Below are 25047 nucleotides of genomic sequence, written 5' to 3'. Positions count from 1 at the left end.
TATGCCTATCTTCAATTCTCCCTCATTCTTATAAACATGCAACAATTGTCCTTTATAATTTCATTGATCTAGTTTGAATTAATTGTCAATAATGGGTAAGAAAAGGAGAAGATATATTCTCAATTGAGAAAATTAAAAATGTATTTTTTCTCAAGGGGTATCTATCTTCGAGAAAAAGGTTAAAGAAAAAATGAGCGATTTCAACCCATCAAACAAGCCATGCATGACTAATAAAGGTTAGGTCTTTAAGAACTTCATGACCAAGATGTATAACTTGCCAATAAGTCATGTTCCGATCTAATCTAACCATTGAACTCGTGGTCTCGTGGATACTTGACGTTCAATGATCGTCCAACAATAGAGGTACGAAATAAGTCTAGCCTTGAAGAATTCTTCTAAGTACCCGTCCTCGAGTATACTCCATGCTATTTAATTTTTCGAGCACCCAACAAATAAAAACCACTTTTATTTTTTGATCAATTATTTTAAAAGCTCATTCTTTAGAAAGCTATTGACCAGAATCCTAAGGTAGTTTAACATTTGTAGAATCACTTTTAGATGTAATGGACTCTTCGGTAACGTTCCTGTTTCTTGTTTTTAATCTTCTTAAGAAATCTAAGCATTTTGCAACTAATTATATTTCTTATTTCTCCATTTTTGGGAACATTCTCAAAATTGTATAGAAATTTTGGAAACAACTAAAACAAGTTTCTTATTTCTTATTCTCATTTCTAATTTGTTCCAAAATACAAATAGAAATATTATTTTATCATACTTGAATTCAGGAACGTTATTCTCGAACGACGAATAGCCAAATACCTCATCAAGGTAACTCAATTCCACTTTTGCCTTTTGTCATTTTGAGTTGACATAGGTTCCACACTTCTCTTTTATTTGCAGATTGTTGGAGCAAGACAATAGATTTCAACCATCTACATTTTGTATTCAATAACTCCTGTAAGAAAACTATCAATACATTAATTTCTAGCACTTGTTTGAGTCCACAATTTTTTTTTTTTTTAGTACAGTTGGTGTTCACAATTGGACTTTATAATTTAGAAGTAGTTTCCACAATTTACAATGTTATAACAATTAGGTTTAATTACAACAATTTTATAGATTTAGAGTTATACATTAAATTGAAAATTCGTAGGCGTGATTGTAACAACTCATACAGAAGTTCAAAAATTGTATGTGAAATTTTCTTTTTCTTTTTAATTATTAAAAAATGATAACCTTGATTTGCATAAATTGATGATTAACTTGAATATTACTCAACTATATTTATAGCATATATTAATTTATGATCAATTATAATTACTTATTTACGTAATTTACTTTTGATAAATTTATAACAATTTTTTTAGTTGCTACTTTGGTACTATTTTATCTAAATTATACCACAGTTACCCGCAATGAAATTCTCTATAACCCATAAAACGTTGAAGAAAAAACAGCTGAAAATTTTATATTACATAATGAATTCTACAAAATAAAAAAATAATTAAATAACATGTTAATTGATAATATGCCATTCCATATCTAAAAGCTTATTCATTAACAAGATAACATGTTTAATGTCATTTTTTCACATATATTATTGAGATTATAAAGAGTTAAATTCTCATAAGAATTGAAACTGAAAAAAATAAATAAATAAGTAGAAATGTCAATCACCCTCAACCCATAAATCACTCGACCCAACTCGACCAAGCATATATCAAACATCTCGACCCGAACCCAAGCACAACTTAGAGCATATATTAAGAATTACTACAACCATCAAAACAAAATCTTACAACATTAATTATACAAGTCAGGAAAAAGAGATATAAATAACAATGTACATACCTGAATGTGGATGAACGCATTTGAAGGAGCCGAGGACGAGGAGAAATAATAATGAAAACCATGATCGCAAATTATGCAAAGTCCTTTCTAACTCTAGGAAGCAGCAGTAGTACATAAGATACAACGCATTCTAGGACCGCCCACATCCGTATCATTCTCATCGTCATCCTCATCGTCATCCTCTACTTCTCCGTTATCATAATCGAAGTCCGATGTCGAATCATGCCTAGTCTCTCCAGCCCCTTTCTTAGCATCAAGATTGGAGGTAGATTCTGTGAGACAAGTCGCATGATACGCATGACAGCAAAAGAACACAATGACCGATATGTTTTGTATAGAAAAGGGATCGAAACATATGCAGCATCGAGTGCCTCCCCGAGTTTTCGACTTAACCTCCATCATTCTAACACTCGATGATTTCTGAATCGTCTGAGAAACCTTATTTTCATTCCTTTTCCCGCGTGCTTCATCTTCTTCGTTGCTCAAGTAAATTCCATGTTTGGCCTCCTTGTAGTACTTAACCAATAGATTCACAGTATCAGCCTGTTGAAAATCACACGTTACTATTTTCCAGCACAAGGTTCAATTATAATGAAGCAACAAATTATTGTAGCATGAAAATACCTTCAAAATATCGTTGCATCCATGTCTAAGACTCGTTTCGGTCCTGTAATCAGTAATGATTTTAACGAGCCGATCCCTAAGGCTGAAATAGAAATAAGGAAAATATTTTAGACTATATGTACATCTAAAAGACAAAATATTCAGGTAATGAATTTAAAAAAAAAAAAAAAAGATAAACATCACAATCTTATTATTCACCAAATCAGTGGCCTGTGATTCACTGATGAAAGTTTTGGTAGTGATAGTGCCAGAACTATTATCTATTTTTACATATGTTTAATTTGTTTAATTCAGGCACAACTTCTAATCTTATAACAAAATGGTTGGTGCGCTTATTTTCATTACTGGTTGCTACACAAGTAAAACGATGGGATGTTTTGAGAGAATTATCTGGAAGTAAATTTCCCAAGATAGATAATAACAAGGTTTTAATGCCTCAAAAATCAACTACTAAACGATCGGGGCCAACTTAAAATGGGGATCTTCTCTTTTTTTTTCTCTTCAAAATCTGTATCTCCACATGTCGTTTTCGATGAGGCATCATCATGATGGTCAAAAGATCGGCCACGGCCCACCCGACTAGAGGGACTGAGAAATTAATAGATAACTGGGAATCGGAGCTTCGCTCACCTATGTACCTCTGCCCAAGGCCTGGACCCAGGAGTAATCAAGGATTTTTGAAGATAGGGATCATATAGAATGAGTACAGGCAGATTACAAAATATTATCAGGATAAACTAGTAACTACATAACTTATGCAGGAAGCGATGAGAATAGAAGAATGAATACAATGGACATTATTAATAACTATATACGAACCAATAGACATTATCCATAGACTGATGAAATTTCTAGCTGATTCAATGAAAATGAAGATTTGAGTCACATCCCAAGTGGTCTTTTTATTACTTTTTGCAAGTAACATCAATTATAAAAACGCAAATTCTACAAGTCCTATCTCCCAAGCACAAATATTCATCTCAAAGAACAATTCTCATATGTCAGAGCAATATAAAAGACATTCTTTATTCTAGGAAAAGAAACCTAATATTAAACAAAAGCAAAAGATAAAAAGAAAGAGAGGACGGTGATAAGACATAAACCAAGACCAAATCAGGAATTAGAAAGAGCTTCCGAAATTCAGAATATAAGAAACGTGGAGCAACTACAGAAATGCTATCAAAGAGGTCTAAGAAGCAACCAGAGTTTAAAAACTTTTTTTTTAGGAAAAAAACCCTTCTAACTTCTAGAAGTCTCAGACGAATTTAAATAAATAAAAATTATACAAGTGAAAGGGAAGCTCGGTACATTTTAGATGAAATGTGCAACTTGCAATAGAAAGACAACAAATATAAACAAAACAGAAGTTTTGAACTACTGGAGGTAAAATGGTTACAAACCGAGGTATCTCTAAACCATTGGGAACCCTGTTGACAATATAAAGAGGATCTAGATTGCCAACTGTGTGCTCCAACAACATGCCGACCTGTCAACAATGGAGGGTAAACCATTTAAAATAAATCAGTGTGTAGCAAATAGTCTGCCAGAGAGAAGCATTCAACGATACCATTTCAGCCTTGTGAAGACATAGCTTTATTAATTCTTCCCAAAGCTCATCATCATGCTGCATGCTAACAAACTCTACTGCCTGTAAACAAAGTTTTGTGACCAGTTCATAACCAGATCTCAAAAGAGATCTCAAATGGAAATGTGGGGTTTCTATCTGAAAGCTGGGACTGTCCTCAGTCAGAAAATAATGCGGTTACCTCTTCGATATCCCCTAATTTATCAATGATGACAGCAAGTACTTGTTTTGCGTTTCCCATTCTTCCAAGAATAAAGACTTGCTCCCTCAAAAGATTTTTCTTAATGCAAATTTCATATGCCTGAGAATTACGTTCACCAAGTCATATACACTAAAGAATTATCCCTATAAACAGCAACAGGTAACTCTAACCTTCTCAAGTGTATAATGTTGACTACTACGAAGAAAAGGAAGTAGCATCTTTCGATCATAGTCAGCATAAAGCTCCACCTACACAAATTATGGAGGGTAAAGGGGAAGAAAATTATTGAATAGGAACAAGAAATCTTTAAGTATAAAGAAACACAGACACTTTAGTTTGAGTGATGCGTCTGTACCCAACATTTGTTGGAGATAACACAATAAAGGCATGTTAGGCTCTAGTTTACAAATTAATTATGAGTCCAAGATTTGTTAGACACATATCAAATACTTATTAAGATAATAAATAGTAATATAGAACACAATATTGGAACACTCTTATGTATTAATTTAAGATTAGGTCCTAGATTTTAACAAAATGTATATTTAATAAATGTGTCCTACTTTGCCTATGTCCTATATTTTTAGATAATAACGTGCCACCGTGTCCATATCGTGTCATGTTTGTGTCTTGTGTCCGTATTTGTGCTTAGAAGAAACCGCTTATTTGGATTATGAACAGAATGAGTCATACATCTCCCTTTATTATCTTAATCCACATCAAGCTTAATCATTCTAGATAAAACCACCAATGATTTTCATCAAGTAAATGGGTCTGGTATTTATGCAGATAATGCATAAATTATAAAGGAACCAAGCAATGTTATTGAGGTGCATCTGGGTGCAACTGCAAGCCTATGGCTCAAGGGAAGGTGGGGCACGCGCCCATCATCTTGTCTTGTGCAATAGCATTTCATGTGCCTTCAATATGGTGCTTTCCATGGCACACGTTCTGGTGCTTCTCAACATTGCGCAACAATGGTGAAGAGATGAGAAGCCATCGCCAAGGATACCATGTAAAGCTAGCCACCATTTTTTTTTTTTTTGATAAGAGACAAAAAGGGTATATTAGAGAAATGACCCAAAAAGGGCCAAAACAACCTAAAGGCGGAGGGTGGAGAAAACCCTCCCCAACGGACTATACAATCACAGCTTTCCAATCTTGCATAATAAAAAAAAGATTGTAGTTACAAAAAGCCTTTTTGTGTGTAGAAGCCCACCAAGAAGCCGTATGCTTGATATTCACAAAAAAAAGAATCTATCAAGACCATTTCGTCGTCAAAAATCCGACTATTCCTTTCTTTCCAAAGAAGCCAAAGGACCACCCTAGCGGCACAATTCCACAAAAACCTTCAGAAATGAAATCTTCGATATGCTGAGGGAAACAAAAGGATAAGTCTAATAGAGAAGCCACATTATTCCAAGCTGTGGACGCGAAGGTACAGTGCATAAAGAGATGGTCCACGTTCTCTGGGTTCCTCAAACATAAACTGCAGATTGCCGGGGAGAGCACCAAGTGGGGGAGTTTCTTTTGAATTCTATCTACTGTTTTCATACCTCTATAGAACAATGTCCATAGGAAAACCTTCACCTTCTTTGGAACTTCAAAATTCCAAATGAATGCTGCTGTGGCCGAGTTAAGCTTTGGGGAAGGAGTAGTGAGAGCCAAGAAAGCAGAATTTGCTGCAAACGTGCCTCTGGAGTCTGCTTTCCACACAATTCTGTCATTGCCTTGACCAAGAAACACACCATCCAGCTTGGATGTTAAGGCTGCCCATCTATTTATCTCTCTTGCCAGATCCCATGTCCCTTCCTCTGTGATCCAGCAATCCCCTATGGCCGAACCTTTCTTGTTGGAAAGGCCGTAGAACTAGGGAAAGATAGTTGAAAGAGGAGATGAATCAATCCATATGTCTTCCCAGAATCTCACTCTATTTCCCGAAGAGACTTTATAAAAAATAAGGTTGGAGAAAGCCGTGCCTGTACCTTGGATGTCTATCCACGGTCTGCCTTTCGATGATCCACTAGAAACGGTCGAAAACCAACCAAAAGTATCCTCCCCATAAACAGCAAGAATAACCCTCCTCAATAAGCTATTCTTCTGTGGCAAAATGCCATAACCATTTCATAAGGAGGGCTTTGAAGAGTAAGCGAGCCCACTCCAAGACCACCTTGTTGATGAGGTAAAGCTATCCAAGTCCATTTGACCAGGTTCATTATCGGCCTATGCTCTCCCCCATTCCAAATAAAGTCCCTCATTAACTTTTCCATTGTTGTGGTCACAGATCTCGGGGCTTTTAGGATGGAAAAGAAATAAATAGGAATGTTGTTGAGCAAGGATTGAGCCAAAGTAAGACGACCCCCTTTAGAGAGCATTAGGAATCTCCACTTTTGAAGACGTTTATGCATCTTATCTACCACAGGAGCCCAAAAACTCTCTGATTTGTGATTACCTCCCAGCGGAAAGCCCAGATAGGTGAAGGGAAAAGTCTCTGCTTTACACCCAAAAGTTAATGCCCAGAAATTCACCTCTGTGGTGCTGCAGTCAACTCCAATCACAGCTGATTTAGTAACATTAAGGGAGAGGCCCGAAATGAGTAAAAAGAAATGGATCAGCCCCCACCAATTTTCCAACATCTGAGCAGAAAAAGGGTAAAAAACAAGAACATCATCTGCATATTGGAGGTGAGTAATCTCAATCTCAGGGGATCCTGTAGTTAAGCCTCTAACGATTTTCCTTTCAAAACTGAAATGAATCAACCTACTCAAGACATCTCCTACTATGGTAAAGAGAAAAGGGGAGAGGGGATCCCCCTTGCGGCCTTGCCTAAGACCTCTTTTAGCCCAAATTTTACCTTTAGGTCTTCCATTTATCATCACAGAAAAATTTGTATTGTCAAACAGCCATGAATCCAACTGCACCATTTCATACCGAAGCCTTTAGCCTTGAGGGCAGCTAAGAGGAAGTCCCAATCTACTTTATCATAAGCTTTTTCGAAATCAAGCTTCAACAGGAAACCTTTCTTATTCTCCCTTTTCCAAGTACTTACAGTCTCTGAAGCAATCAAAATGGCGTCAATCAAAATGGCATCAAAATGATGAAACTTTAAGGACTTGTCCAATCACAAAGTTGATCGGTTTCGTGGCTCGAGCTCGAGCTAGCCACCATTACAACATCAACGAGTTGAGATACCACAAATATCTGTGATAGGACAAGTCCTTAAAGTTTCATCATGTTAGAATCAACAAATATTGGTTAAAGGCTAGCTGGAAGACCAAGAGTCCTAAATAATTATTCTTGGTCGGCTCATTTAGGTAAACTTAACACAGTGGCCACAATTCGACTAAAATGCCTTGCATCGGTGTTGACTACTTGCATAGTAATTAAATCACCACTAAATCCAAAAGCCTAAGATAAGGAGTTAAGATAAATTTAATTATTCATTCATATTTTAACACTATCCCTTGTGGGCTTGACAATTTGCAGAAGACCAAAGCCAAACAAGTGATGATCAATATTACATTGGGAGAAAATGACATTATAGAGGTTTCAAACACAAGACATCCTTGTTCTAAATCTAATACCATGTTAAATCATCACTGAATCCAATATCGTGTTAAGTCACCACTGAATCCAAAAGCTAAATCTGATGGGTTAAGGTAAATTTAATTATTTATTCATATTCTCTCTATAGACTTGTTTTGCTGGTAGATGAAGAAAAACTCATTTATTCTTCCACTGTGTCTAAAGTAGTAAGGTTTGGGAGTATATTTTCTGAACTTTTAATTTGATTTGGGTGTTTAATAGAAGTTCAAAGATGATGAGTTAGATGAGTTTTCTGCCTTTTGACAGTTGTTCACACTGGTTTCCTTATCTAATGAAGATGATCAACGTTATTGGTCACTTGAGCCTGCTGGTTTATTCTCTGTTGCTTCAATGAGCAGGTTGAAATCTTCATCTCCTATGCATAAAGATTTGTTTACTGCACTCTGGAAATCAAAGAACCCAAGAAAAGTAAATGTGTTCTCTTGGATTCTCCTTCAAGGCAAACTTAATACAGCAGAAGCCATTCAGAAGAAGCTTCCTTCAGCAACCCTCCTTCCACCTTTTTGTGTTCTTCTTCTTTGTAGGATTAGTGGGGAAGACCTCAGTCATCTATTTATTCATTGTACCTTTGCATCTATTTTTTCACTGTACCTTTGCTGCTAAGGGCTGGACTCTTATTCTAAGTCTTTTCAATGTTGGTTGGGTTTTTGACAAGGCTGAAGACAATTTGTTTCAACTATTTTGCAGGCTTATTCATTCTTCTTCCGCAGATCGTTTCCTATAGATCGATGCTGTAAAAGCATTGCTCTCGGAGTTAAGGTTTGAAAGTAATTCAAGGATGTTTGAGGGCAAGAATAGATCATTGCTCGAGTGTTTCTCTTCTGCTAAATTCACGTTGGTGCTCTCTTTCCGATTCTTTTTTGCATTATTCTCCCAGTCTTGTTCTTAATAATTGGGAAGCCTTTATTTCTCCTTTGTTAATATATTGTATTTTCTACTCTTTTTTTTTATGATTTTCTCGCTCTTTCGAGAGTTTGTATCCTTGAACAATAGATCCTTGGCCCATACAGCAGCTTAAATAAGTTGGTTGCAGTCTCTCCTTTGTGAAATTGGTTGTCCTCAATATAATACACCTATTATTTGGTGTGATAACATTAGTGCACTCTCTCTTGCTGCAAATCTGGCGTTTCATTCTTGCAGCAAACATGTCTTGAACGTGCATTTTGTTGGCAAGCAACTTGAAATTGTATGTACCCTCTCATGAGCAGCTGGCGGAAGGCCTCATTAAACCTCCATCTACAAGTAAATTCGGCTTGTCAAAGGACAAACTCAACGTGATTACGTCACCCTCTTGTTTGGGGGGGATATTACTATAGTCATCTAATTGGTGTAACTTAAGGGCCAAGGGGTAACTGTAAGTGTTGTAACTGTGAGAATGAGAAACGTCCACTCCACTTTCTGGTAACTTCCTCACTCCAGTTTCTAATGTTTATATATATCAGAATGTGCTAATGAGAAATACAGAGAGAAAAAAATTCATTCTCATTTTCCTGTGTACCTGTTGTTTTTATTATTAAATCTTTGTATGTGTCTTGCATTTCAAAAACATGACAACATACTCACCAAAGGATTAACTTAGTTTTCAATAGTTTGTACCTGAATATCATGGAAATCCTTCCCAGCATGTGGATTTGCTTCAAATAAGGAATGCAGATATAGATGCATGAAATATCTGAAATCACACGTATCTCTGGCTTTAAGAAGCTGTGAAATAACTTCATTTGGAGGAATTAATTCCTTGTTTTGGATAAATAATGGAACGGCACGCTTGCAATCTAGCATCATGAGTTGGACAACCTACAAAAAGATGCGTAAAATAAGAAATGTTCAAATGAATGGTTAAAATAAGAAAGGTCATCATACATTTGAACATGAAAATAAACCGAATAATTTACCAGGCAACAGGAACTGTAAAATTGTTTTCAAATTTAGAAATAAAAAAACCTAATGAAACACACAAAACATGTTGTCATTTTTCTTAATGAGAATGAAAAGGCCTATTTGCCCAAGCTCAATAGAGGAACATATTTAAAGTGTATCTCTATTTTTTTTGAAGCTTTAATTCTTGTACATATACTAGTCATCCCAAACCTACAACTGGCCAAAGGAGATTGCAAGAAATCTTTCCTGAATTTTTTTTTTTTAACAAGAAACAACTTTTCAATGAAATATGAAAAGGAAAAATGTTGATCAAACCCCAATGGGATAAAAAAGAGAGAGAAGAAGAGAAAAATAATGAAGAATTAGCGCAACAAGAACAATACAAGCTCGAAAAAGATAAAAAGCATTCTGAACCAGAACTCCGAAAAACTGCTAGCTTTAGAGCTTTGAAACCAAACAAATTCCAGAGCCAAGTGATGAATTATCCCTCTTGGATGTCCCTTTGGTCCATGGGAGCAATACCAGGTCAGATATGAGGGAGAGGGTGGTGTTGTCTTTCATTGACAGAATCCTCATTTTTTAAATTGAGCTCAAAATTCCAGGACTCCAGGTGCCTGAAGATCGGGTAGAGTGATTTTATATCATTTCCCATTAATAAGGCTTCAGATAAGGACAAGTGTTCCTCGGTCAAATCCCTCACTATCATCCCCCCCTCTTTTTTTCTTCAGAAAATAAGAATGAAATAATACAAAAGGGTGTACAAAAACACAGCCCAACAAAAGGGAACCAAACTAAAATAAAATTCTCAAATCGAGCAAGATCAAGCCTAAAGAAAAACTACAAAAGGATGTGGACACTGAAGCCCAAAAAGAAACATGAAACCAAACAAGAGCCCAAATATCCTCCCATGATATCTCAATCCCTCTAAAAATCATGTTACTCCTCTCCATCCACAAACTCCAAAGAACTGCAGAAACTGGCTTGCCACAAAAACTGACCCTTGTCACGAAACGGAGGGTCGCGAAGAACCCCCTCCAACATCAAACCGACCCTTTCTTGCTCGGCCTTCTTGCAAGTCCTCTAGTTGGAATGTAACAAACACATTTTCATCAATGAAGAGAGCTCATTGCATTAGCTTTGGGATAATATTATTTACTTTATGCCTTTGTAGGTTATTTAATCTAAGGGTTACGAATTACGATGATAATACTTCCTCTAAGTACTACGATAATGGGAATTAGTTGAATTGGGCTATCCCATCAACTACCGAACAGGAAATGCACAGAAGCTGTGTATCTCCCTTATAAGGCAATAAATTCACATATTAGTGATGTTTCACCTTAAGGTAAGCCACAATACCTTTCATCCCCAAGTGGAACGTCATGCAGGTGGGAATCCTCAAATGGACACAAAAAAATCAACCATGCTGTTAGTTCCCTCTCCCACAGTAGACTTATCTGATCTAGTAACATTAAGACCACATCCCCATAGACCACAAAGAACTGCATAAGCCTGATAAATTTCCTAGTTCCTCTAAAAGATGCCTGATAAATCCCCATAGACCACTGTTAGCCACCACTCAATGTAAAACATGACCTTCAGTGAACGCAAGAAAAGACACTTGTCACCCCCCTCTAAGTGAGTAACATTTTCATTCCACAAAATAAAAAGTACTTCCAAAGACCCTAGATCATACAAGCTTTGCCCAGCCAATATATCTTGGACCCCAAAGGTTTTCAATGATACCTCCACCCACTTCATCCAATCTTCGTTTCCTGAAACATATCAGAGCTAGGGTTTCCTAAACTATTTTTTCCTCCGTGGTTGTACCAGTCTCCAAAAAGAATTTAAAAAAATAAAAAATAAAATCAAGGCCACTCATGTGCCAACTCAAAATTAACATATTGCAACAAACTGTTATCACATTGTCTAAGGATACAAGAATCTTGTAATAGTTAATGAAAGCTCCCAAGTTTCTCGGCTCCCTAGTTTCCCAAACATGTCTTCACTACCTAGAAGTTTTTCCTTGAGTTTAACTGAATAAACTTAAGTAGGTGGTCTGGAAAAAAAATAAACTTAAGTTCATGTTTAAGAGAATTTGAGAAAGAAAAAATTGTCAATCTATATTTCAAAAAAAAAAAAAGGATTTGGAGATTCCTTTCGGAGCCAAACCACCAATGGAGGAGACTCATTGCGGCCGAATACAATGGCTCACTCTCGGATATCTAGCCATCCAATCGTAGAAATTGTTTTAAGGGGCCATGGAATGGAATTTCTAAGCAAATCAGCACTGTCAGGACATATGCTATATGCAAAGTGGGTGAAAGAACGCCCTCAGTTTCTGGCACGATAAATGGCTCTCTCAAGGCACTCTGGACAGCCTCTATCCCAATCTCTATGCTATTTCGACCGACAAAGAAGCCACTATTTCCAAACTTTGGTCTCACTCTACAGCCTCCTGGGATTACAACTTTCGCAGACCACTTAAAGATGATGAGCTCTCTGATTGGCTGACACTCTCCCATATACTAGATACAACCACCCCGACCTCTCTTGATGACCAATGGACATGGCCTTTGGAAACCACCAGATCTTAAAATCTGCCTATCGCATTCTCACCACTAACAAAGATCTCACTGCCTCCACCCTCTTCCCTAAAATTTGGCAAGGGAGATGCCCCAAGAAAGTTAGGTTCTTCTGTTGGGAACTTAGTCATGGCGATTAACACCTATGACAGACTACAGAAAAAACTCCCCCACATCGCTTTATCCCCAAACTACTGCCTTCTCTGTTTTAAAGCTACAGAAACACACGGTCATTTATTCACTCAATGTGATTTCGCATATCGATATTGGAGCCATCTACTCGCAACTTTTGGATGGGAAACTCCCCTACACACAAATCCAGCTATCTTTCTTGACCAAATATTGGCGGGACACCCTTTTAAGAGAAGGAAACTGACTCTATGGATACAGTTTGCTCGGGCCTTCTTTTGGAGTCTTTGGTTGGAAAAGAACAATAGGGTTTTTAATGACAAGACTCTCCCTTTTGCTTTATTTTTTTGATAGGGTTATTACCTTAGCTCTCGGATGGTGTAAATGTTTCTACACCCCCTTTAGTAGCTATTCTCTAAATGATCTTATTACAAGTTGGAAACTTTCTTGTAATTGCCCATGTGGCCTTTTGTATATTTCATACCATCAATGAAATATTTGTTTCATATAAAAAAAATATATTTAAAAAAATAATAATAATAATAATAATAATTAATTAATTAAAAAATAATAATGATAAAAATAAAAAAAGAACTCTCAACAGATTTTCAAGTGAAAAGTGAAAATAATTTTTAAATCCTTCCTACAAATCATTTTTTAATAAAATAAATACAAAAAAGTTAAAAAAAAAAACCATACCCCTAGAGTTCCTTAGAGTTCCATTGCTTGCATCTGATGTAAAAATTGATGAGTCTAATTGAGAGGTTAAAAATGATAAGAAATGCGACAACGTTATCAGGAAGAACTACAATTCCAATTCTTTTTGTTAGGAGATTCTACCTGTGTAACTGCTAAAGAGGCATTTTAAAACATTATTAAATATTACCACACAAACTTAATTTTACTATTTAAATAAAGAAACAAGATAACTATAGGGTCACTGACTCTTGGATTGTCATACCTTTTCACGAATGGTCTCATGCAGATTGTATTTCTCAATAAAGTCAAATATATCTGGCTTCAGAAGCTGCAAATAAGGGCAAGATAAGTAAATATATATTGAAAATGGAAACAATAGTAGTTTAGATCGAGTTAACTAATGTGGGCAGACTGGAGAGAGAAAAAATCAAAACACTTACATCAGCATACAGCAGAAAAGCTTTCTCATACTGCCCATCTATAACATACAACTCAGCTAATGCCTGATGCAGGAAAGACACGTGGTTACTGCAAAACACACTATAGGCGATTAAGAAAAAAACAAAAATAAATACTTACCTCTTTAAGAGCATCAGTCATCGAAGAAGTATTGCACTGAGGTTCTATGGCTGAGATAACAGGCAAAGCAGAATAAATCACAGGTGGCCAAGACTTAACAGTCGCTAATAGATCCTTATGAAATGATGGATTTGAAACAAGAGCAACAAGAGCCACCTGCAATAAACAAAGAAAAAAATTTCAAATTTTCAAGTTGGTAACAAATAAATATTTCTTGAAAAGAGAAATAAATATTGGAAAAACTGAAAAAGCTTTCTCCCAAACCTCATAAGCAGTATCACGCAATCTAGGATTTTCTGTCGGAATATATGGAACCAACACAGGAAGTTGACGCAGATGAGCAAAGTGGAAAACCCATCTGTAAAAATCAGGTTTCTGCAGTTATGCTTGTGCATAAAGAATGGTATACAAGGTAATCGACTAAATACCTCTCCCAAGCAGAAGCAGAGCCTCGCAACAATTTGGGACACAGAGAAGCAGCTTCAGCATATTTTCTTTCCACAATCAAGTGATCAAGATATCTAGATCCAACCTAAACACAAAATGAACAAAAAATAATGAGTAAACAAAATACATTATAATCATATTATCGTACTCAATTAACTTCATACAAAAGTGACTATGAAACATTATTGCTCCATGCCTTCAAGAAAACTAAAGGGATTACAAATCCCCAGAATAATCAAGCAATTAAACCTAAACATTTATGGCTTATTTTTGTATAAGAAAGAAATTTCATGGCAGAGATAAAATATACAAGCTTGGAGCAAATCACATGAAAACACTCCAATGAGAAGATAGAAAGGGAGTAAATAGTAATTACAAAAAGCCTTAGAATTAGCACTTCAAATATAGGCTAAAGAAGTAATAGTTCCCCACACTTCCTCCAACACCCTATGGCCTCAAGAAATCCCTGAAAGATCCATCTTGGCTGACTGCAATTGGATAATGCTTCCAAGAAAATAACAGAGATATAGTTCTGTGGGGATGATTTAAGGCTTCAAGGAAGATTGAAACCCCAGGGAAATTACGTTCGGCAAGCAAATTGTTCTGTCTCTCGATGAACTAGATGTTTTGAGCCAATCTAAAGAGGAATATGGGCAAAATTTCACAGAAGTCTACCACTATATTAGTAGGATAATTTTGTAATCAGAAAGTCTGGCAGCCTATAAGTTGTAATTAGTTTATATTTGATTAATAAAATTTCCTCAGTGTTTTTCCTTTAGTTTAAGGAGGAATTATATATGGAAAAAAAACGGAGAGAGAAGGAAAAGAATTCAGCAAAGACAAATTTTTAAAACTGGCTAAAGGAGATTTATAGAATACATGCCCATTGGGGCCTAGCCCATATGTTAGAAAGAGCTGAAGCAAGCATCCAACAGAAACTAAGTCAAGTATGAAAATTTTCAAACGCTAATGCAGATTTTATATGATAGAGAGAGCTCAAAATGTCTTCAAAATATACAAACTAATGATATATATTCATGTGTCTAAATATAAAGTGTCAGTTCAAATTAATGGAGCTATGAGCGAGGAGGAGAGTACCTCGTCTAGGAGTTCACTTCTTCCTTGACCTGCTTCAACTGCTTCCAGAGCTTTTTCATGCCAGCCGTGTTCAAGAAGCCAAGCAATATGATCTTCAGCATCCCTAATAGTGATTAAAACATGCAGTCATGAGATCAAACAGAAGCACCACAAAAGATACTTGATGTAGGCCTTTTTTGCCACTATTTAAAATGTCATGGTGAATCTATAGAAAATTTGCAATTGAGAAGACCAAATTACTAACATTTTGGAAACAGTAGTGCATGCGGTACCATGGTTTCAGTTTCATCTGCCAAAACTGAAGAAGTAAAGCCTAAATTTTGACACAACTATTCTTAATCTGATTATTTATTTTGGGGCTTGTAAAACCAGCCCAGATCTAAGGATCCTTGGCCAAGTTATCAACATCATAATAACATCCCCATGCTGCCACTGTCATAAGGGTCGTTGGCATACTACATAAGGATAGACATTATCTTAAAAATGAAAATCTGCAAACTACATAAGTATGTATACTTTTCCATGACTTCACACCATGATAACAGTAGAATAGTGGAGTTTTAGGAAGAAAAACTTTTCTCATACATGTTTAGAGTTGTTCAACAAAAACATATTTGGGTATGTTGCTGTACGAGTAAGGAAACCAATAACTCTTGGTTGATGTTTTAAGCAGATTGTTATCTAGGCACATCAAGAGAGGTTAAGTAGAATGTCTTAGGTGCTAGGAACAATATGCACCTTACCCAACCTTCAAATTTCGGATGATACTACTCCATTTTGAATGAGGTGGAGGATTCTTTCAATAACATTAATCAAATCCTCAGTGTTCTTGAGTTTGTGTCTAGTTTAAAAATCAACAGAGAATGTACCCTAGTTGGGACAAATTCCAAACCTCTTAAGATAAGCTAGTGGGTGAGTTGGGTGACTCTTGTGTGTTTCACTACATTTCACCTATCTTGATCTTCCCCTAATTTTCAACCCTATAACACCTTTTTGAGATCATGTGGTTAAAATGTTCAGAAGAGGTTGACTGCTTGGAATAAAGCTTATTTCTCTAAAGATGGCATGCTTACTTTTATCAAATGTGGCGAGAGAAGTTCCTCTTAATTGTTTTCTTTTTTTCCATGTTTTTTTGAAGTTTTGATGTCTGCAAGGAGACATTGTAGAAAAAAGCTATGAAATATTTCTTATGGGAAGATGTGGCTGAGGCTTAATGGGGAAGGATAGCATTTATTAAATTGAAAATACGTGTGTGCCGAGGGATATTTGTGGATTGGGAGCTTCGTTAGTAAGACCCCTGCACTTTTATCCAAATGGTTATGGCATTTTTCCTTAGCACCCCATATAATCCCACATCACATTCTTGTTACAAAATATGGCCCCGTGCCAATGGTTGGGACACAATTGTTATGTCTCTAGTAACACCTAGAAACCAGGCAGTGTAATCCTCTCCAAGTTTTCTCAGTTCCATAGAATATTCATCTCAAGATAGCGATTAAACTCCATTGTGGAAGAACCAATGGATAGGCAAAACTTCCTTCAATCTTGGTTTTCTCATTTGTGCTTGAATTCTACAAGAAAAGAATGTTCCCATAGTGGTTGTCCTTCCTCCGACAGAAGGGAGCAAATCCTTCGATTGTCATTTGTGTAGGCCTCTTTTTGACAGAGAGACGGACAATCTTTTCCCTCCTTGGATGCAAGGGGTTAACATCCACCAAGGTATTTAGGATAGTCATGTTTAAACCGTATATCCCCCTATAACTTATTCTTACAAATCTCTTTTCAACCATTTGGTGTCCTTGTATCAATCATCCTTTTTTATGTCGAAGTTATTGAAGTTGAAAATTCCAAAGATCTCTACATAAAGTCCTTGGAATTGATCCTACAAAGAACCACTAGCTAAAGTTAGAAAGCAACATCTAAAGACATTGATCATCTTTTATGGCTTTGTCCATTCCACTTATGAAGATGTTTCGCTCCTCTTTTTCTTCCTCGTAGTTGTCAGGTTGTGATGGAGGATGTATTGTTGTATCTGTCAATGACAAAGGAATAGATTTACACCAGTTCGATTGTTTCACCATTCTGTGGAATGTTGGTTGGGAAGAAATATGAAGATTTCTTTGAAGTTGGAGGGCCCTTGGAATGAGGGGCAAAATTTGCCAACCTCACCTACTTTAAAGTTGTAGTAATATAGTCTTGAGGAGAGGGTTCTCTCTACCCTCTGCCTTTAGGTTGTTTACCCCTTTTTGGGTTTCTTGATTAATATTACCCATCTTTGTTTCTTATCAAAAAAAAAAAAAGAAAAGAAAGGGTGCAAAATTTGACTCCATTAACTCCTTGGCCTTGGACCAGTATTAATAGTCCTTCAAAGAACTTTCACTTATTCTTTTTTTTTAATTAGAAACATCGACTATTTTACTTATTTTTTATCATTTTATTACAAACAATTGGGACCCTTTGTGTATATATTTGCTTTCTGGCACTCCAATGTCCTGTGTGGCTGTCGGTTTTTTTCTTTATGTGGCTGCTATTGTTCTTCTTTTCATTTCATGCTTAAAAAATATCAATAAAAGAATTGTTAGAATGCTGCAGAAAACTGCCACATAAGTAAGACATTACACCAGGGGAGTGCCCACAAATGCAATTAAACATCACAAACGATTTGTTCACTTATAATTTATAAGGGCTATAAAGACTGACAAATTCAGCCAATACTTCCATTAAGAGTGATTAAAGTAAAATGAAAGGTGCAAAACTAAGCACACAAGAAAAACAAGCACATCAAAAGAAACATACCCATGAGCTTACAGATAATACTACAAGTCTTCTCCAGTGACTGACAATTAAAAGAGTACCAGGTACATGTAAGGAATCCCCTTACAAGTTCTTGGTATTAAAAAGCAACAACTTGTGCCCAAAGGCTTACAATCAACCAGCCAATTCGAGAGGGTTGTGAATATCTCCTACAATAGCCTCACACTATCCAACAAAACAAAGCCTACCCTCCAAATGAGTGTCCATCCCCACTCACCTATATCCTGCACTCCCTCTCTCACCATACTCTTTTCCTAACTAACTTTGGTGGGAAGTTCCCACTCTACCCCTCCCTCCTATAAGCATTAGTTTAGGGGTGGAATTCCTGCTCTACCCCTCTGCTGTATGCGTACACTACTGGAGGCCTAACAGTACAACAAGAAAATGAAAAGTCTGGAGTTATGAAGCAACGTAGATCAAAAACCAACCTGGGCTTTGCAATAACTACATCCTTAGGGGATACAATATAGTATAGAGGTTCATCACCAGCAGCCCACTGACCACCAGCATAGCTGCTGCCTACACTGACATAAAGAAGTATTTGAACATTTAAGGCATTTTACCTTGCGCTAAAAGAATAATATACCATAGATATAAATCAACCTGAGAAAGGAGCATGTGCAAGGGAATAGTCCTTTGCCTTGTAATGCTCAAAACCATGTACAGGTAATGCATCAGTAGATAGTTCATCATTGTTCCATGTTACCATACGAACTTCTGGTCTTTGTGCATTTCCCTGCTTGAAAGAGATTTATACAAGTAAGATCACAAAAACAGTCTGATGACATCAAAGGGAATAACCAGCACCTTCGAATTTGATTTCATGAAGAAAAAAGAGCAAGTGCCTAATACAATCCTAGACTATATAGCAGGTGGTCGTACTCGTGCTTTTACATAACAAACACATAAAGATTCAAGTTTGATCGGGTGTAATAGAGAATACAAGACAAACGATATACAACAGACAGATTAAACGACTATTTATTCCAAGTTTCCAACATTACATATACCATTTACTCGCATACGCACTTAAACAAAAGTAACAACATATTCATGATCTTTAAATAATTAAATAAGGAACTGTAACAAAATAATATACTAATTATTTTTCTTGTATTTTCCTCTTTCTTTTCAAGTAATGAAAATTTCTTGTTTCGTGTTCAAAAAAAACATCTCACTAAATGTGACAAACCAACAAGGAATTAATTCAAATAGTTTTGGCAGTGATTACAAAGGCCGCGATACATGCATAGCACAAATTCTTAATTAAGCTCTACGTTTTTAGTACCGAGTGCATGAGTACAATTTTAACAAGTGAATTCACTAACAACTTCTTATAAAAAAGAAAGAATTCACTAAGAACTTGTATAAATACGAATTCACTAAGAACTTGTACTGAGTGCATGAGTACATTCAACTTGCTGTGAGCATACCTGCCGAGATGGAGCACTTCTACTAAAATCCTTTTCACCTTCTTCTCCAGGAATATAAGCTAGAACAACCAAGAAATCCCCAAATGGAGCCATTCCTGTGATTAAGTAGCTGGTTTGAAAAGATGCCACTATATCAACCCGGTTCATGCTAGACAATGGAACGTGCCTACTACTCTGTGTCCCATTGGCCGCTCTATTCTGGTTTGTTCGAATTGATGCAATCTTCACAGATGTTCCCCAACCAATGACCAACATAGTATCATCCTGAACATAGAGGAAATACAGTAAGAAATGATGCTAAAATTAAGAATTGTAACGCTAACCCTATGCCAAGAGGAAAACACTAAGTTATTTCTTTACCACTACTCATATGCCTTATCGAAGTTAAAAAGGTGGGAAAATAGTTCCCGAAAATATTAATAATCTGTATTGTGTAGAAAAAGGCTTATGGCCAGTTTACTTCATTGGCATTCCCATGAGTTCACCACAGATATTAAATTAAATACCTAAGTTTGTTCACAGTCAAAACACAAGAAATAGTTATTCAAGTATTTATTTAAAACAAGAAAATATACACTGTTTTTTGTTATTCCTACCAACAGGGTACTTCATTCCTAGAAAATGAATGGTAGAGAGGTGAGCATAGTCGTTTTTTTTTTAACAAGAAACGAACTTTTCATTGGTAAATGAAAATGAACATAAAATGTTCAAAGATAAAAACTTAGCATAGTCGTTATTTATTCTAATTAATTAAAGTAACTAATTGTAATTAATTAAATAATATTAAACTATAATTTGGTGCAAAGTAAGTTTTAATTTTTTTTTCTAAACAATAAACAAACTTCCTATTTATATTTGAAAAGTTCCAGTAGTGTTCAAGTACAAGATGTTCTTCAGACATATACAAATCCCTCCTCACACTACACAAGTACAATAGGCCAGAAAATACTTACAACGAGGCTCCCAATTAACGGAATAATTAGAAGAAGATAGTGTCAAATTTTGTGAACCAATGTGGCTATTGCTTTTGTTTGAGACATGCCTTAAGAGGAATAAGCATATTTTGAATATAAGTCTGGAAATGAAGGGAAGACTGTAGACAGAGTAGTCATTCTAGCTTCTGGATGGAGCCCTTGTCTAATATAGTACTTTTTATGATAGTTTATAAATAAAAAAGTAAATATATATAAACTAATGAGAGAGCTTTCTTGTAAATATTTTTCTTCATTTTCAGGAGGATGCCTCACCCTCCATCTTATTTTCTTTGGGTTTTTCATACCCTTTTTTTTTTTTCTCTTTTTTTGGAAAAGAGGGCTAGCAACTACAGCCCTCAAGCAGCCGCAGTAGCATCCACTTCAGTTAATTTCTTGGTACAGTACAGTATGTCGACAAAATCATGAAATTTTGACAAACCTGCCAAACTAATTGAGGGAGCAAAAGTTCAGGACGTGGGCTTCCTCTCGGTCTTTCTATAAATGTAATTCGCTGATCATTTGCAGCATCATAAACTTTTACACCAGCATCATTTGCCCAAGCAATAAGGCTTGTTCTCCATTTCACTGTATGTATTGGACCTTCACCAGAATGCAAGACCTACAAATGCAAACAGGCTCAGAATGAGAAACTATTCATCTGGTACAAGGTATATTTTCTCAACTGTGACAAAGAGAATGTTAATAACCTGGTCTTTATATCCTAGCCATTTCTTTGAATTAAAATATAAATGGCCCGCTAGACCACCTGCTGCAAATCTTCTAGAAGTTTTCTTTACATAGTCTGGGTCCAGTGCAATTGCCTTCATAGGGCGATGATACTCGAACCTCATTCTCTCATCAGTGAATAGACTATTTATTACCACTGAACCATCATCCGAACAGCTTCCTACATATTCACCTTCTATATCAAAGCTGAGGTCGTTGACTACAGCAGTATGAGCAGAGAATTCCTTGACCTGAGAAATATAAAATTGAGCATACACTTCCAAAGATTAGGCATGTATAGCAGTAAGATCCAACGGCTACCAAGGAATATCCTGCATTCTAATTCCCAATCAAATATAGGACCATGCGCACTACTTAACCACAAAATGTCATAGATTGACCATTAATATATTTTTTTCACAACCACAAAGTATAATCTGATTCACAATAATTAGGAAGGAGCCTGTATAGATGGCAAAATCGAAGCTCAAGTCTGTAAGACAGTAACTAGTAAAGAAACTAATCTGATAGCACAACCACATTCAATTACTTTTAAGAAACTATCATAACCTCAAAACTTACGTAAATCATAATTCGACCCAACTGCACTCTCAACTCCCAAATTACAATAAACAAATCAAAACTCACCGATTGAAACCAAAAAAAAAAAAAAAGCCGACCTGATTTCCGAGAAAGTCGAGAATATGAACGGTGCCGGCGTGAGTCCCAAGCGCGATCATCCTCTCAGCAACGGCAAGGCACGACGCGGCATCACTAGCCAGCAGCGATGGCACGCTTCCGCCCATTCTCTGATACTTGAGCCTGGGTTCCTCCTCATCGCCACCGAATTCTGCTCCCTCCTCTTCTTCTTCCTCGTCTTCCTCCTCCTCCTCCCTCTCATCATCGCCTTCCACGCCGTTTTCCGACGCAATCGGAGCCATTGCGATGTACGTCCGATTCAGATTCTCTTCTCTATTCGGTCACAGAAGGAAAGCTAAAGCGAATGATTGAAGGAAGTAGGGAGATGAATTATGAAAAAGAAGTTTCTTATTTCTTCGTTTCCCCCTTCATCGAATCTGGCTCTCGTTGAATCATTTTCGACATGAACTTTGTCAGACTCACAAATGAAATGCGGGTAGAACCGTAGAACATCGATTCGGCTTGTTTCGGTTTTCCATTTTTTCTCTCTCTTCGCTAAACCGTGGGATTTCAACCGAACCGAACCGAACCGGCATTAACATCTTTTCCGTGTTTTATTTTTCATTTTATTAAAGTGGGCTGGGCCGCTGGGTTGGATTGGGCTGGTAAGGAATGGACTGGAGTTAATATAATTAATTTCATTTATATAATTTAAGGAGTTTCCTTTTTTTTAGCCAACACGAGTATAGCTGAGTAGATAAGATATTAATACATATTTTAAGAAGTAAATAAATTATAAAAAATATTCGAAATTTTAATGATTGAATTTAACTTTTTAATAAACATTTTTTTCATTTAAGTCATGATTCATTTAGTTGGGATCAATTTTATTTTTAACATTTTAAAAGTTTCAAAAAGTTATATATATAGGGATAAAGTTTAAAACTTTAGAGAAAATTAAAACCAACTACATAAATACAAGTACGAGCAAAATGATATTTTTGTATTATTTCGAATGTTTTTAAAATATAAATAATTAATAAAGACTAACAAGGAATAGAGGGAAGATAAATTTATAGAGAGAGGGTAAATTTAGTTCGACAATCATTAGCCAAAATTTAAAGTCTTGGAATTAAAGATGGACATCAAAATCAATTCCAAGAGATTTTAAGAAAGATAAAAACAATCCATTCTAAGAACTAGATTGATTTGAGTAAAATGTTTTAATATCTAATTAAGAATTCCAACCTCACATTTTGGAGGGGAAAAAATTCAAAATGTATCTACTACTTGCTTTCCTGTGCATCTTAAAATAATTGTTGCTTATAATATATTGTAACAATTTTATTGAGATTTTCCTTATAAGATTAATCTTCGGATGTACCATGTAAATGTTATTTACTTTCGTATATGGTCTCTCAATAATTCAAATCAATCAAATAATATATCACATCTTGAACTTTTCTATAACGACCTAGTATAACATTTCACGTACTACTAACATGAACAAAAAATATATATAATACTTTAAAACTTAATATAATCCTTTGTTTTTATAAGATCAAAGAATATTTAGTTTAAATTAGATTTATATTTAGTTTGTAAGGAGGAAAGACATATTGCCACTTGGTTAGTTTAAAACCACAATATTCTAGGAAGTTAGTTTGAAATAATTATATTTATATAATTATTTTTTCTTACAGTATATATCGTTTTAGTTCCTAAAATGTTAAGGTATGAAGAAACATTAAGGTTGGGTTTGGTTATAAAAACAAAATATTAAAAACAATGGATTGAGTTGAATTATTATTTTTCAATATTTTAAGACATGTCAAATTAAAAATTGATCAATTGTATTAAATAATACAAATGGTAATTGCTAGCTAAATATTTCCTTCAATCTAAAATAATATTAATTAATTTATTAACATAGTTTATATAAACTTTGTACAATAATTATTCTGCAATATTAAATCATTTATAATATATTAAAATTTTACCTGTTTTAATTTTAATAAAAACAAAATAATCTTATAATATGAAATAACATATTTATTAAAATTTTTATATTTTTTCCTTATAATTCTACCTTTTGATGTTTCAAATTCCAACATAAAAAATGTTGACTAATATTCACTGAATCAAAACACAAATTCTAACCCAAAATAAAAAATGTTGACACATATTCACTTAATCAAACAGACCTGGACGGCTAATCAAACAGATCCTAGGAGCCCATTTGTTTCCAATTTTCTTAAGAAATCAAAGTATTTAAGAGCCCATTTGTTTCCAATTTTCTTAAGAAATCAAAGTATTTTAGAACTAACTTTGTTTCTTGTTTCTTTTTCTCACAATTGTATAAAAATGTTAGGATTTCTCTTTTCTTGTTCCCATTTCCAATTTATTCCAAAACATAAATTAAAACATTATTTTATGGAGATTGAAACCGTGCAACACATTTTTCTTCATTAAAATAAAGAAACAAGAACGTTTCCAAACGAACTTTAAAATTCTCCATCTATTTCCAAGCTAGTTCCTTCATGAATCACAATACAAATGGCCAGAGTTCATAACTATAGAGAAGCATAACTTGAGATTGAGAGTATCGAAAAGGGACCCTATCCCTATTACATTACATTATAAATGGTCAAATGGAAATCAGTTTCAAGATTTCATCTCCTGCCACTCTAAATATGCAGTCATGTTTCTTCCCTTTTGAGTCTCAGAGTATTAAAGATTTCAAACTCTTATCATACTAACTTATTGGCATGAATCTAATTATGTGCTTCAAAAACATATGCACAAAACATATAATTTTTACACACATGGACCCAACATATTCACATAAATAATGCAGAAGATTATTTGAGGTTAAATGCCATTAGAGACTTCATATATAAACAACCTAAATTCTTCCCACCATAATTAGAATCAAGTTCAAGTGGAAGGTAGGGATTGGTATCTTCATAGAAGATAAAGTAACAATGTTGTTGCAAAAAAGAATTCATTGGTTAATGTCGAGATGCTCTGCAAGTGGAAGGACGATAGGATTTCTCGTGTGGGATCTAGGCTCTGAAGAAATCTCTCATTTTAAGATTATCTAATATCTAATGGAGAAAAACATGCTAAGTATGAGGAATAATGAAGAAAAATCCCCCAGTACCAAATGTCAGCA

The 25047-nt window shown here is 35.3% G+C and overlaps 1 protein-coding gene across 2 annotated transcripts; it reads right to left on the bottom strand.

Annotated features, from left to right (window-relative positions):
- Window positions 1–699: 699 nt before the first annotated feature.
- Window positions 700–22350, bottom strand: VPS41 (vacuolar protein sorting 41). 2 transcript variants are annotated; one of them, XR_002602692.2, is made up of 20 exons: window positions 21914–22350; window positions 21215–21484; window positions 20947–21126; window positions 19534–19797; window positions 18704–18836; window positions 18529–18619; window positions 15287–15389; window positions 14170–14273; window positions 14006–14099; window positions 13742–13897; window positions 13603–13665; window positions 13425–13490; window positions 9465–9665; window positions 4433–4510; window positions 4242–4361; window positions 4043–4123; window positions 3876–3961; window positions 2476–2557; window positions 1852–2394; window positions 700–955 (listed from the first exon to the last, which is right to left on the bottom strand). XR_002602692.2 is itself a non-coding variant. In XM_022297210.2 (19 exons), exons 1-19 carry the CDS (start codon window positions 22172–22174, stop codon window positions 1945–1947), a joined length of 2883 nt encoding a protein of 960 aa, XP_022152902.1. In that variant the 5' UTR covers window positions 22175–22350; the 3' UTR covers window positions 1572–1944. The 2 variants fall into 2 exon arrangements, 1 of the variants encoding a protein (XP_022152902.1); XM_022297210.2 differs by lacking the exon at window positions 700–955 and having other exon boundaries at window positions 1572–2394.
- Window positions 22351–25047: the final 2697 nt, after the last annotated feature.

Source organism: Momordica charantia, assembly GCF_013281855.1.
Source record: "Momordica charantia cultivar OHB3-1 chromosome 3 unlocalized genomic scaffold, Mcharantia_2.0 BLBB01000003.1, whole genome shotgun sequence".
NCBI lineage: Eukaryota > Viridiplantae > Streptophyta > Magnoliopsida > Cucurbitales > Cucurbitaceae > Momordica > Momordica charantia.
Note: the sequence above shows the minus strand (reverse complement) of the source record. Positions and strands in the feature narration are given on the sequence as shown.

Excerpts from the sequence above, each read along its gene's own strand:
- VPS41 (XM_022297210.2), bottom strand. The coding sequence starts at position 22,174 with ATGGCTCCGATTGCGTCGGAAAACGGCGTGGAAGGCGATGATGAGAGG. Across the intron at positions 21,127-21,214 it reads GGCTAGGATATAAAGACCAG|GTCTTGCATTCTGGTGAAGG; the intron begins GTTATTAACATT and ends TTGCATTTGTAG. Across the intron at positions 3,962-4,042 it reads GTCTTCACAAGGCTGAAATG|GTCGGCATGTTGTTGGAGCA; the intron begins GTATCGTTGAAT and ends CATTGTTGACAG.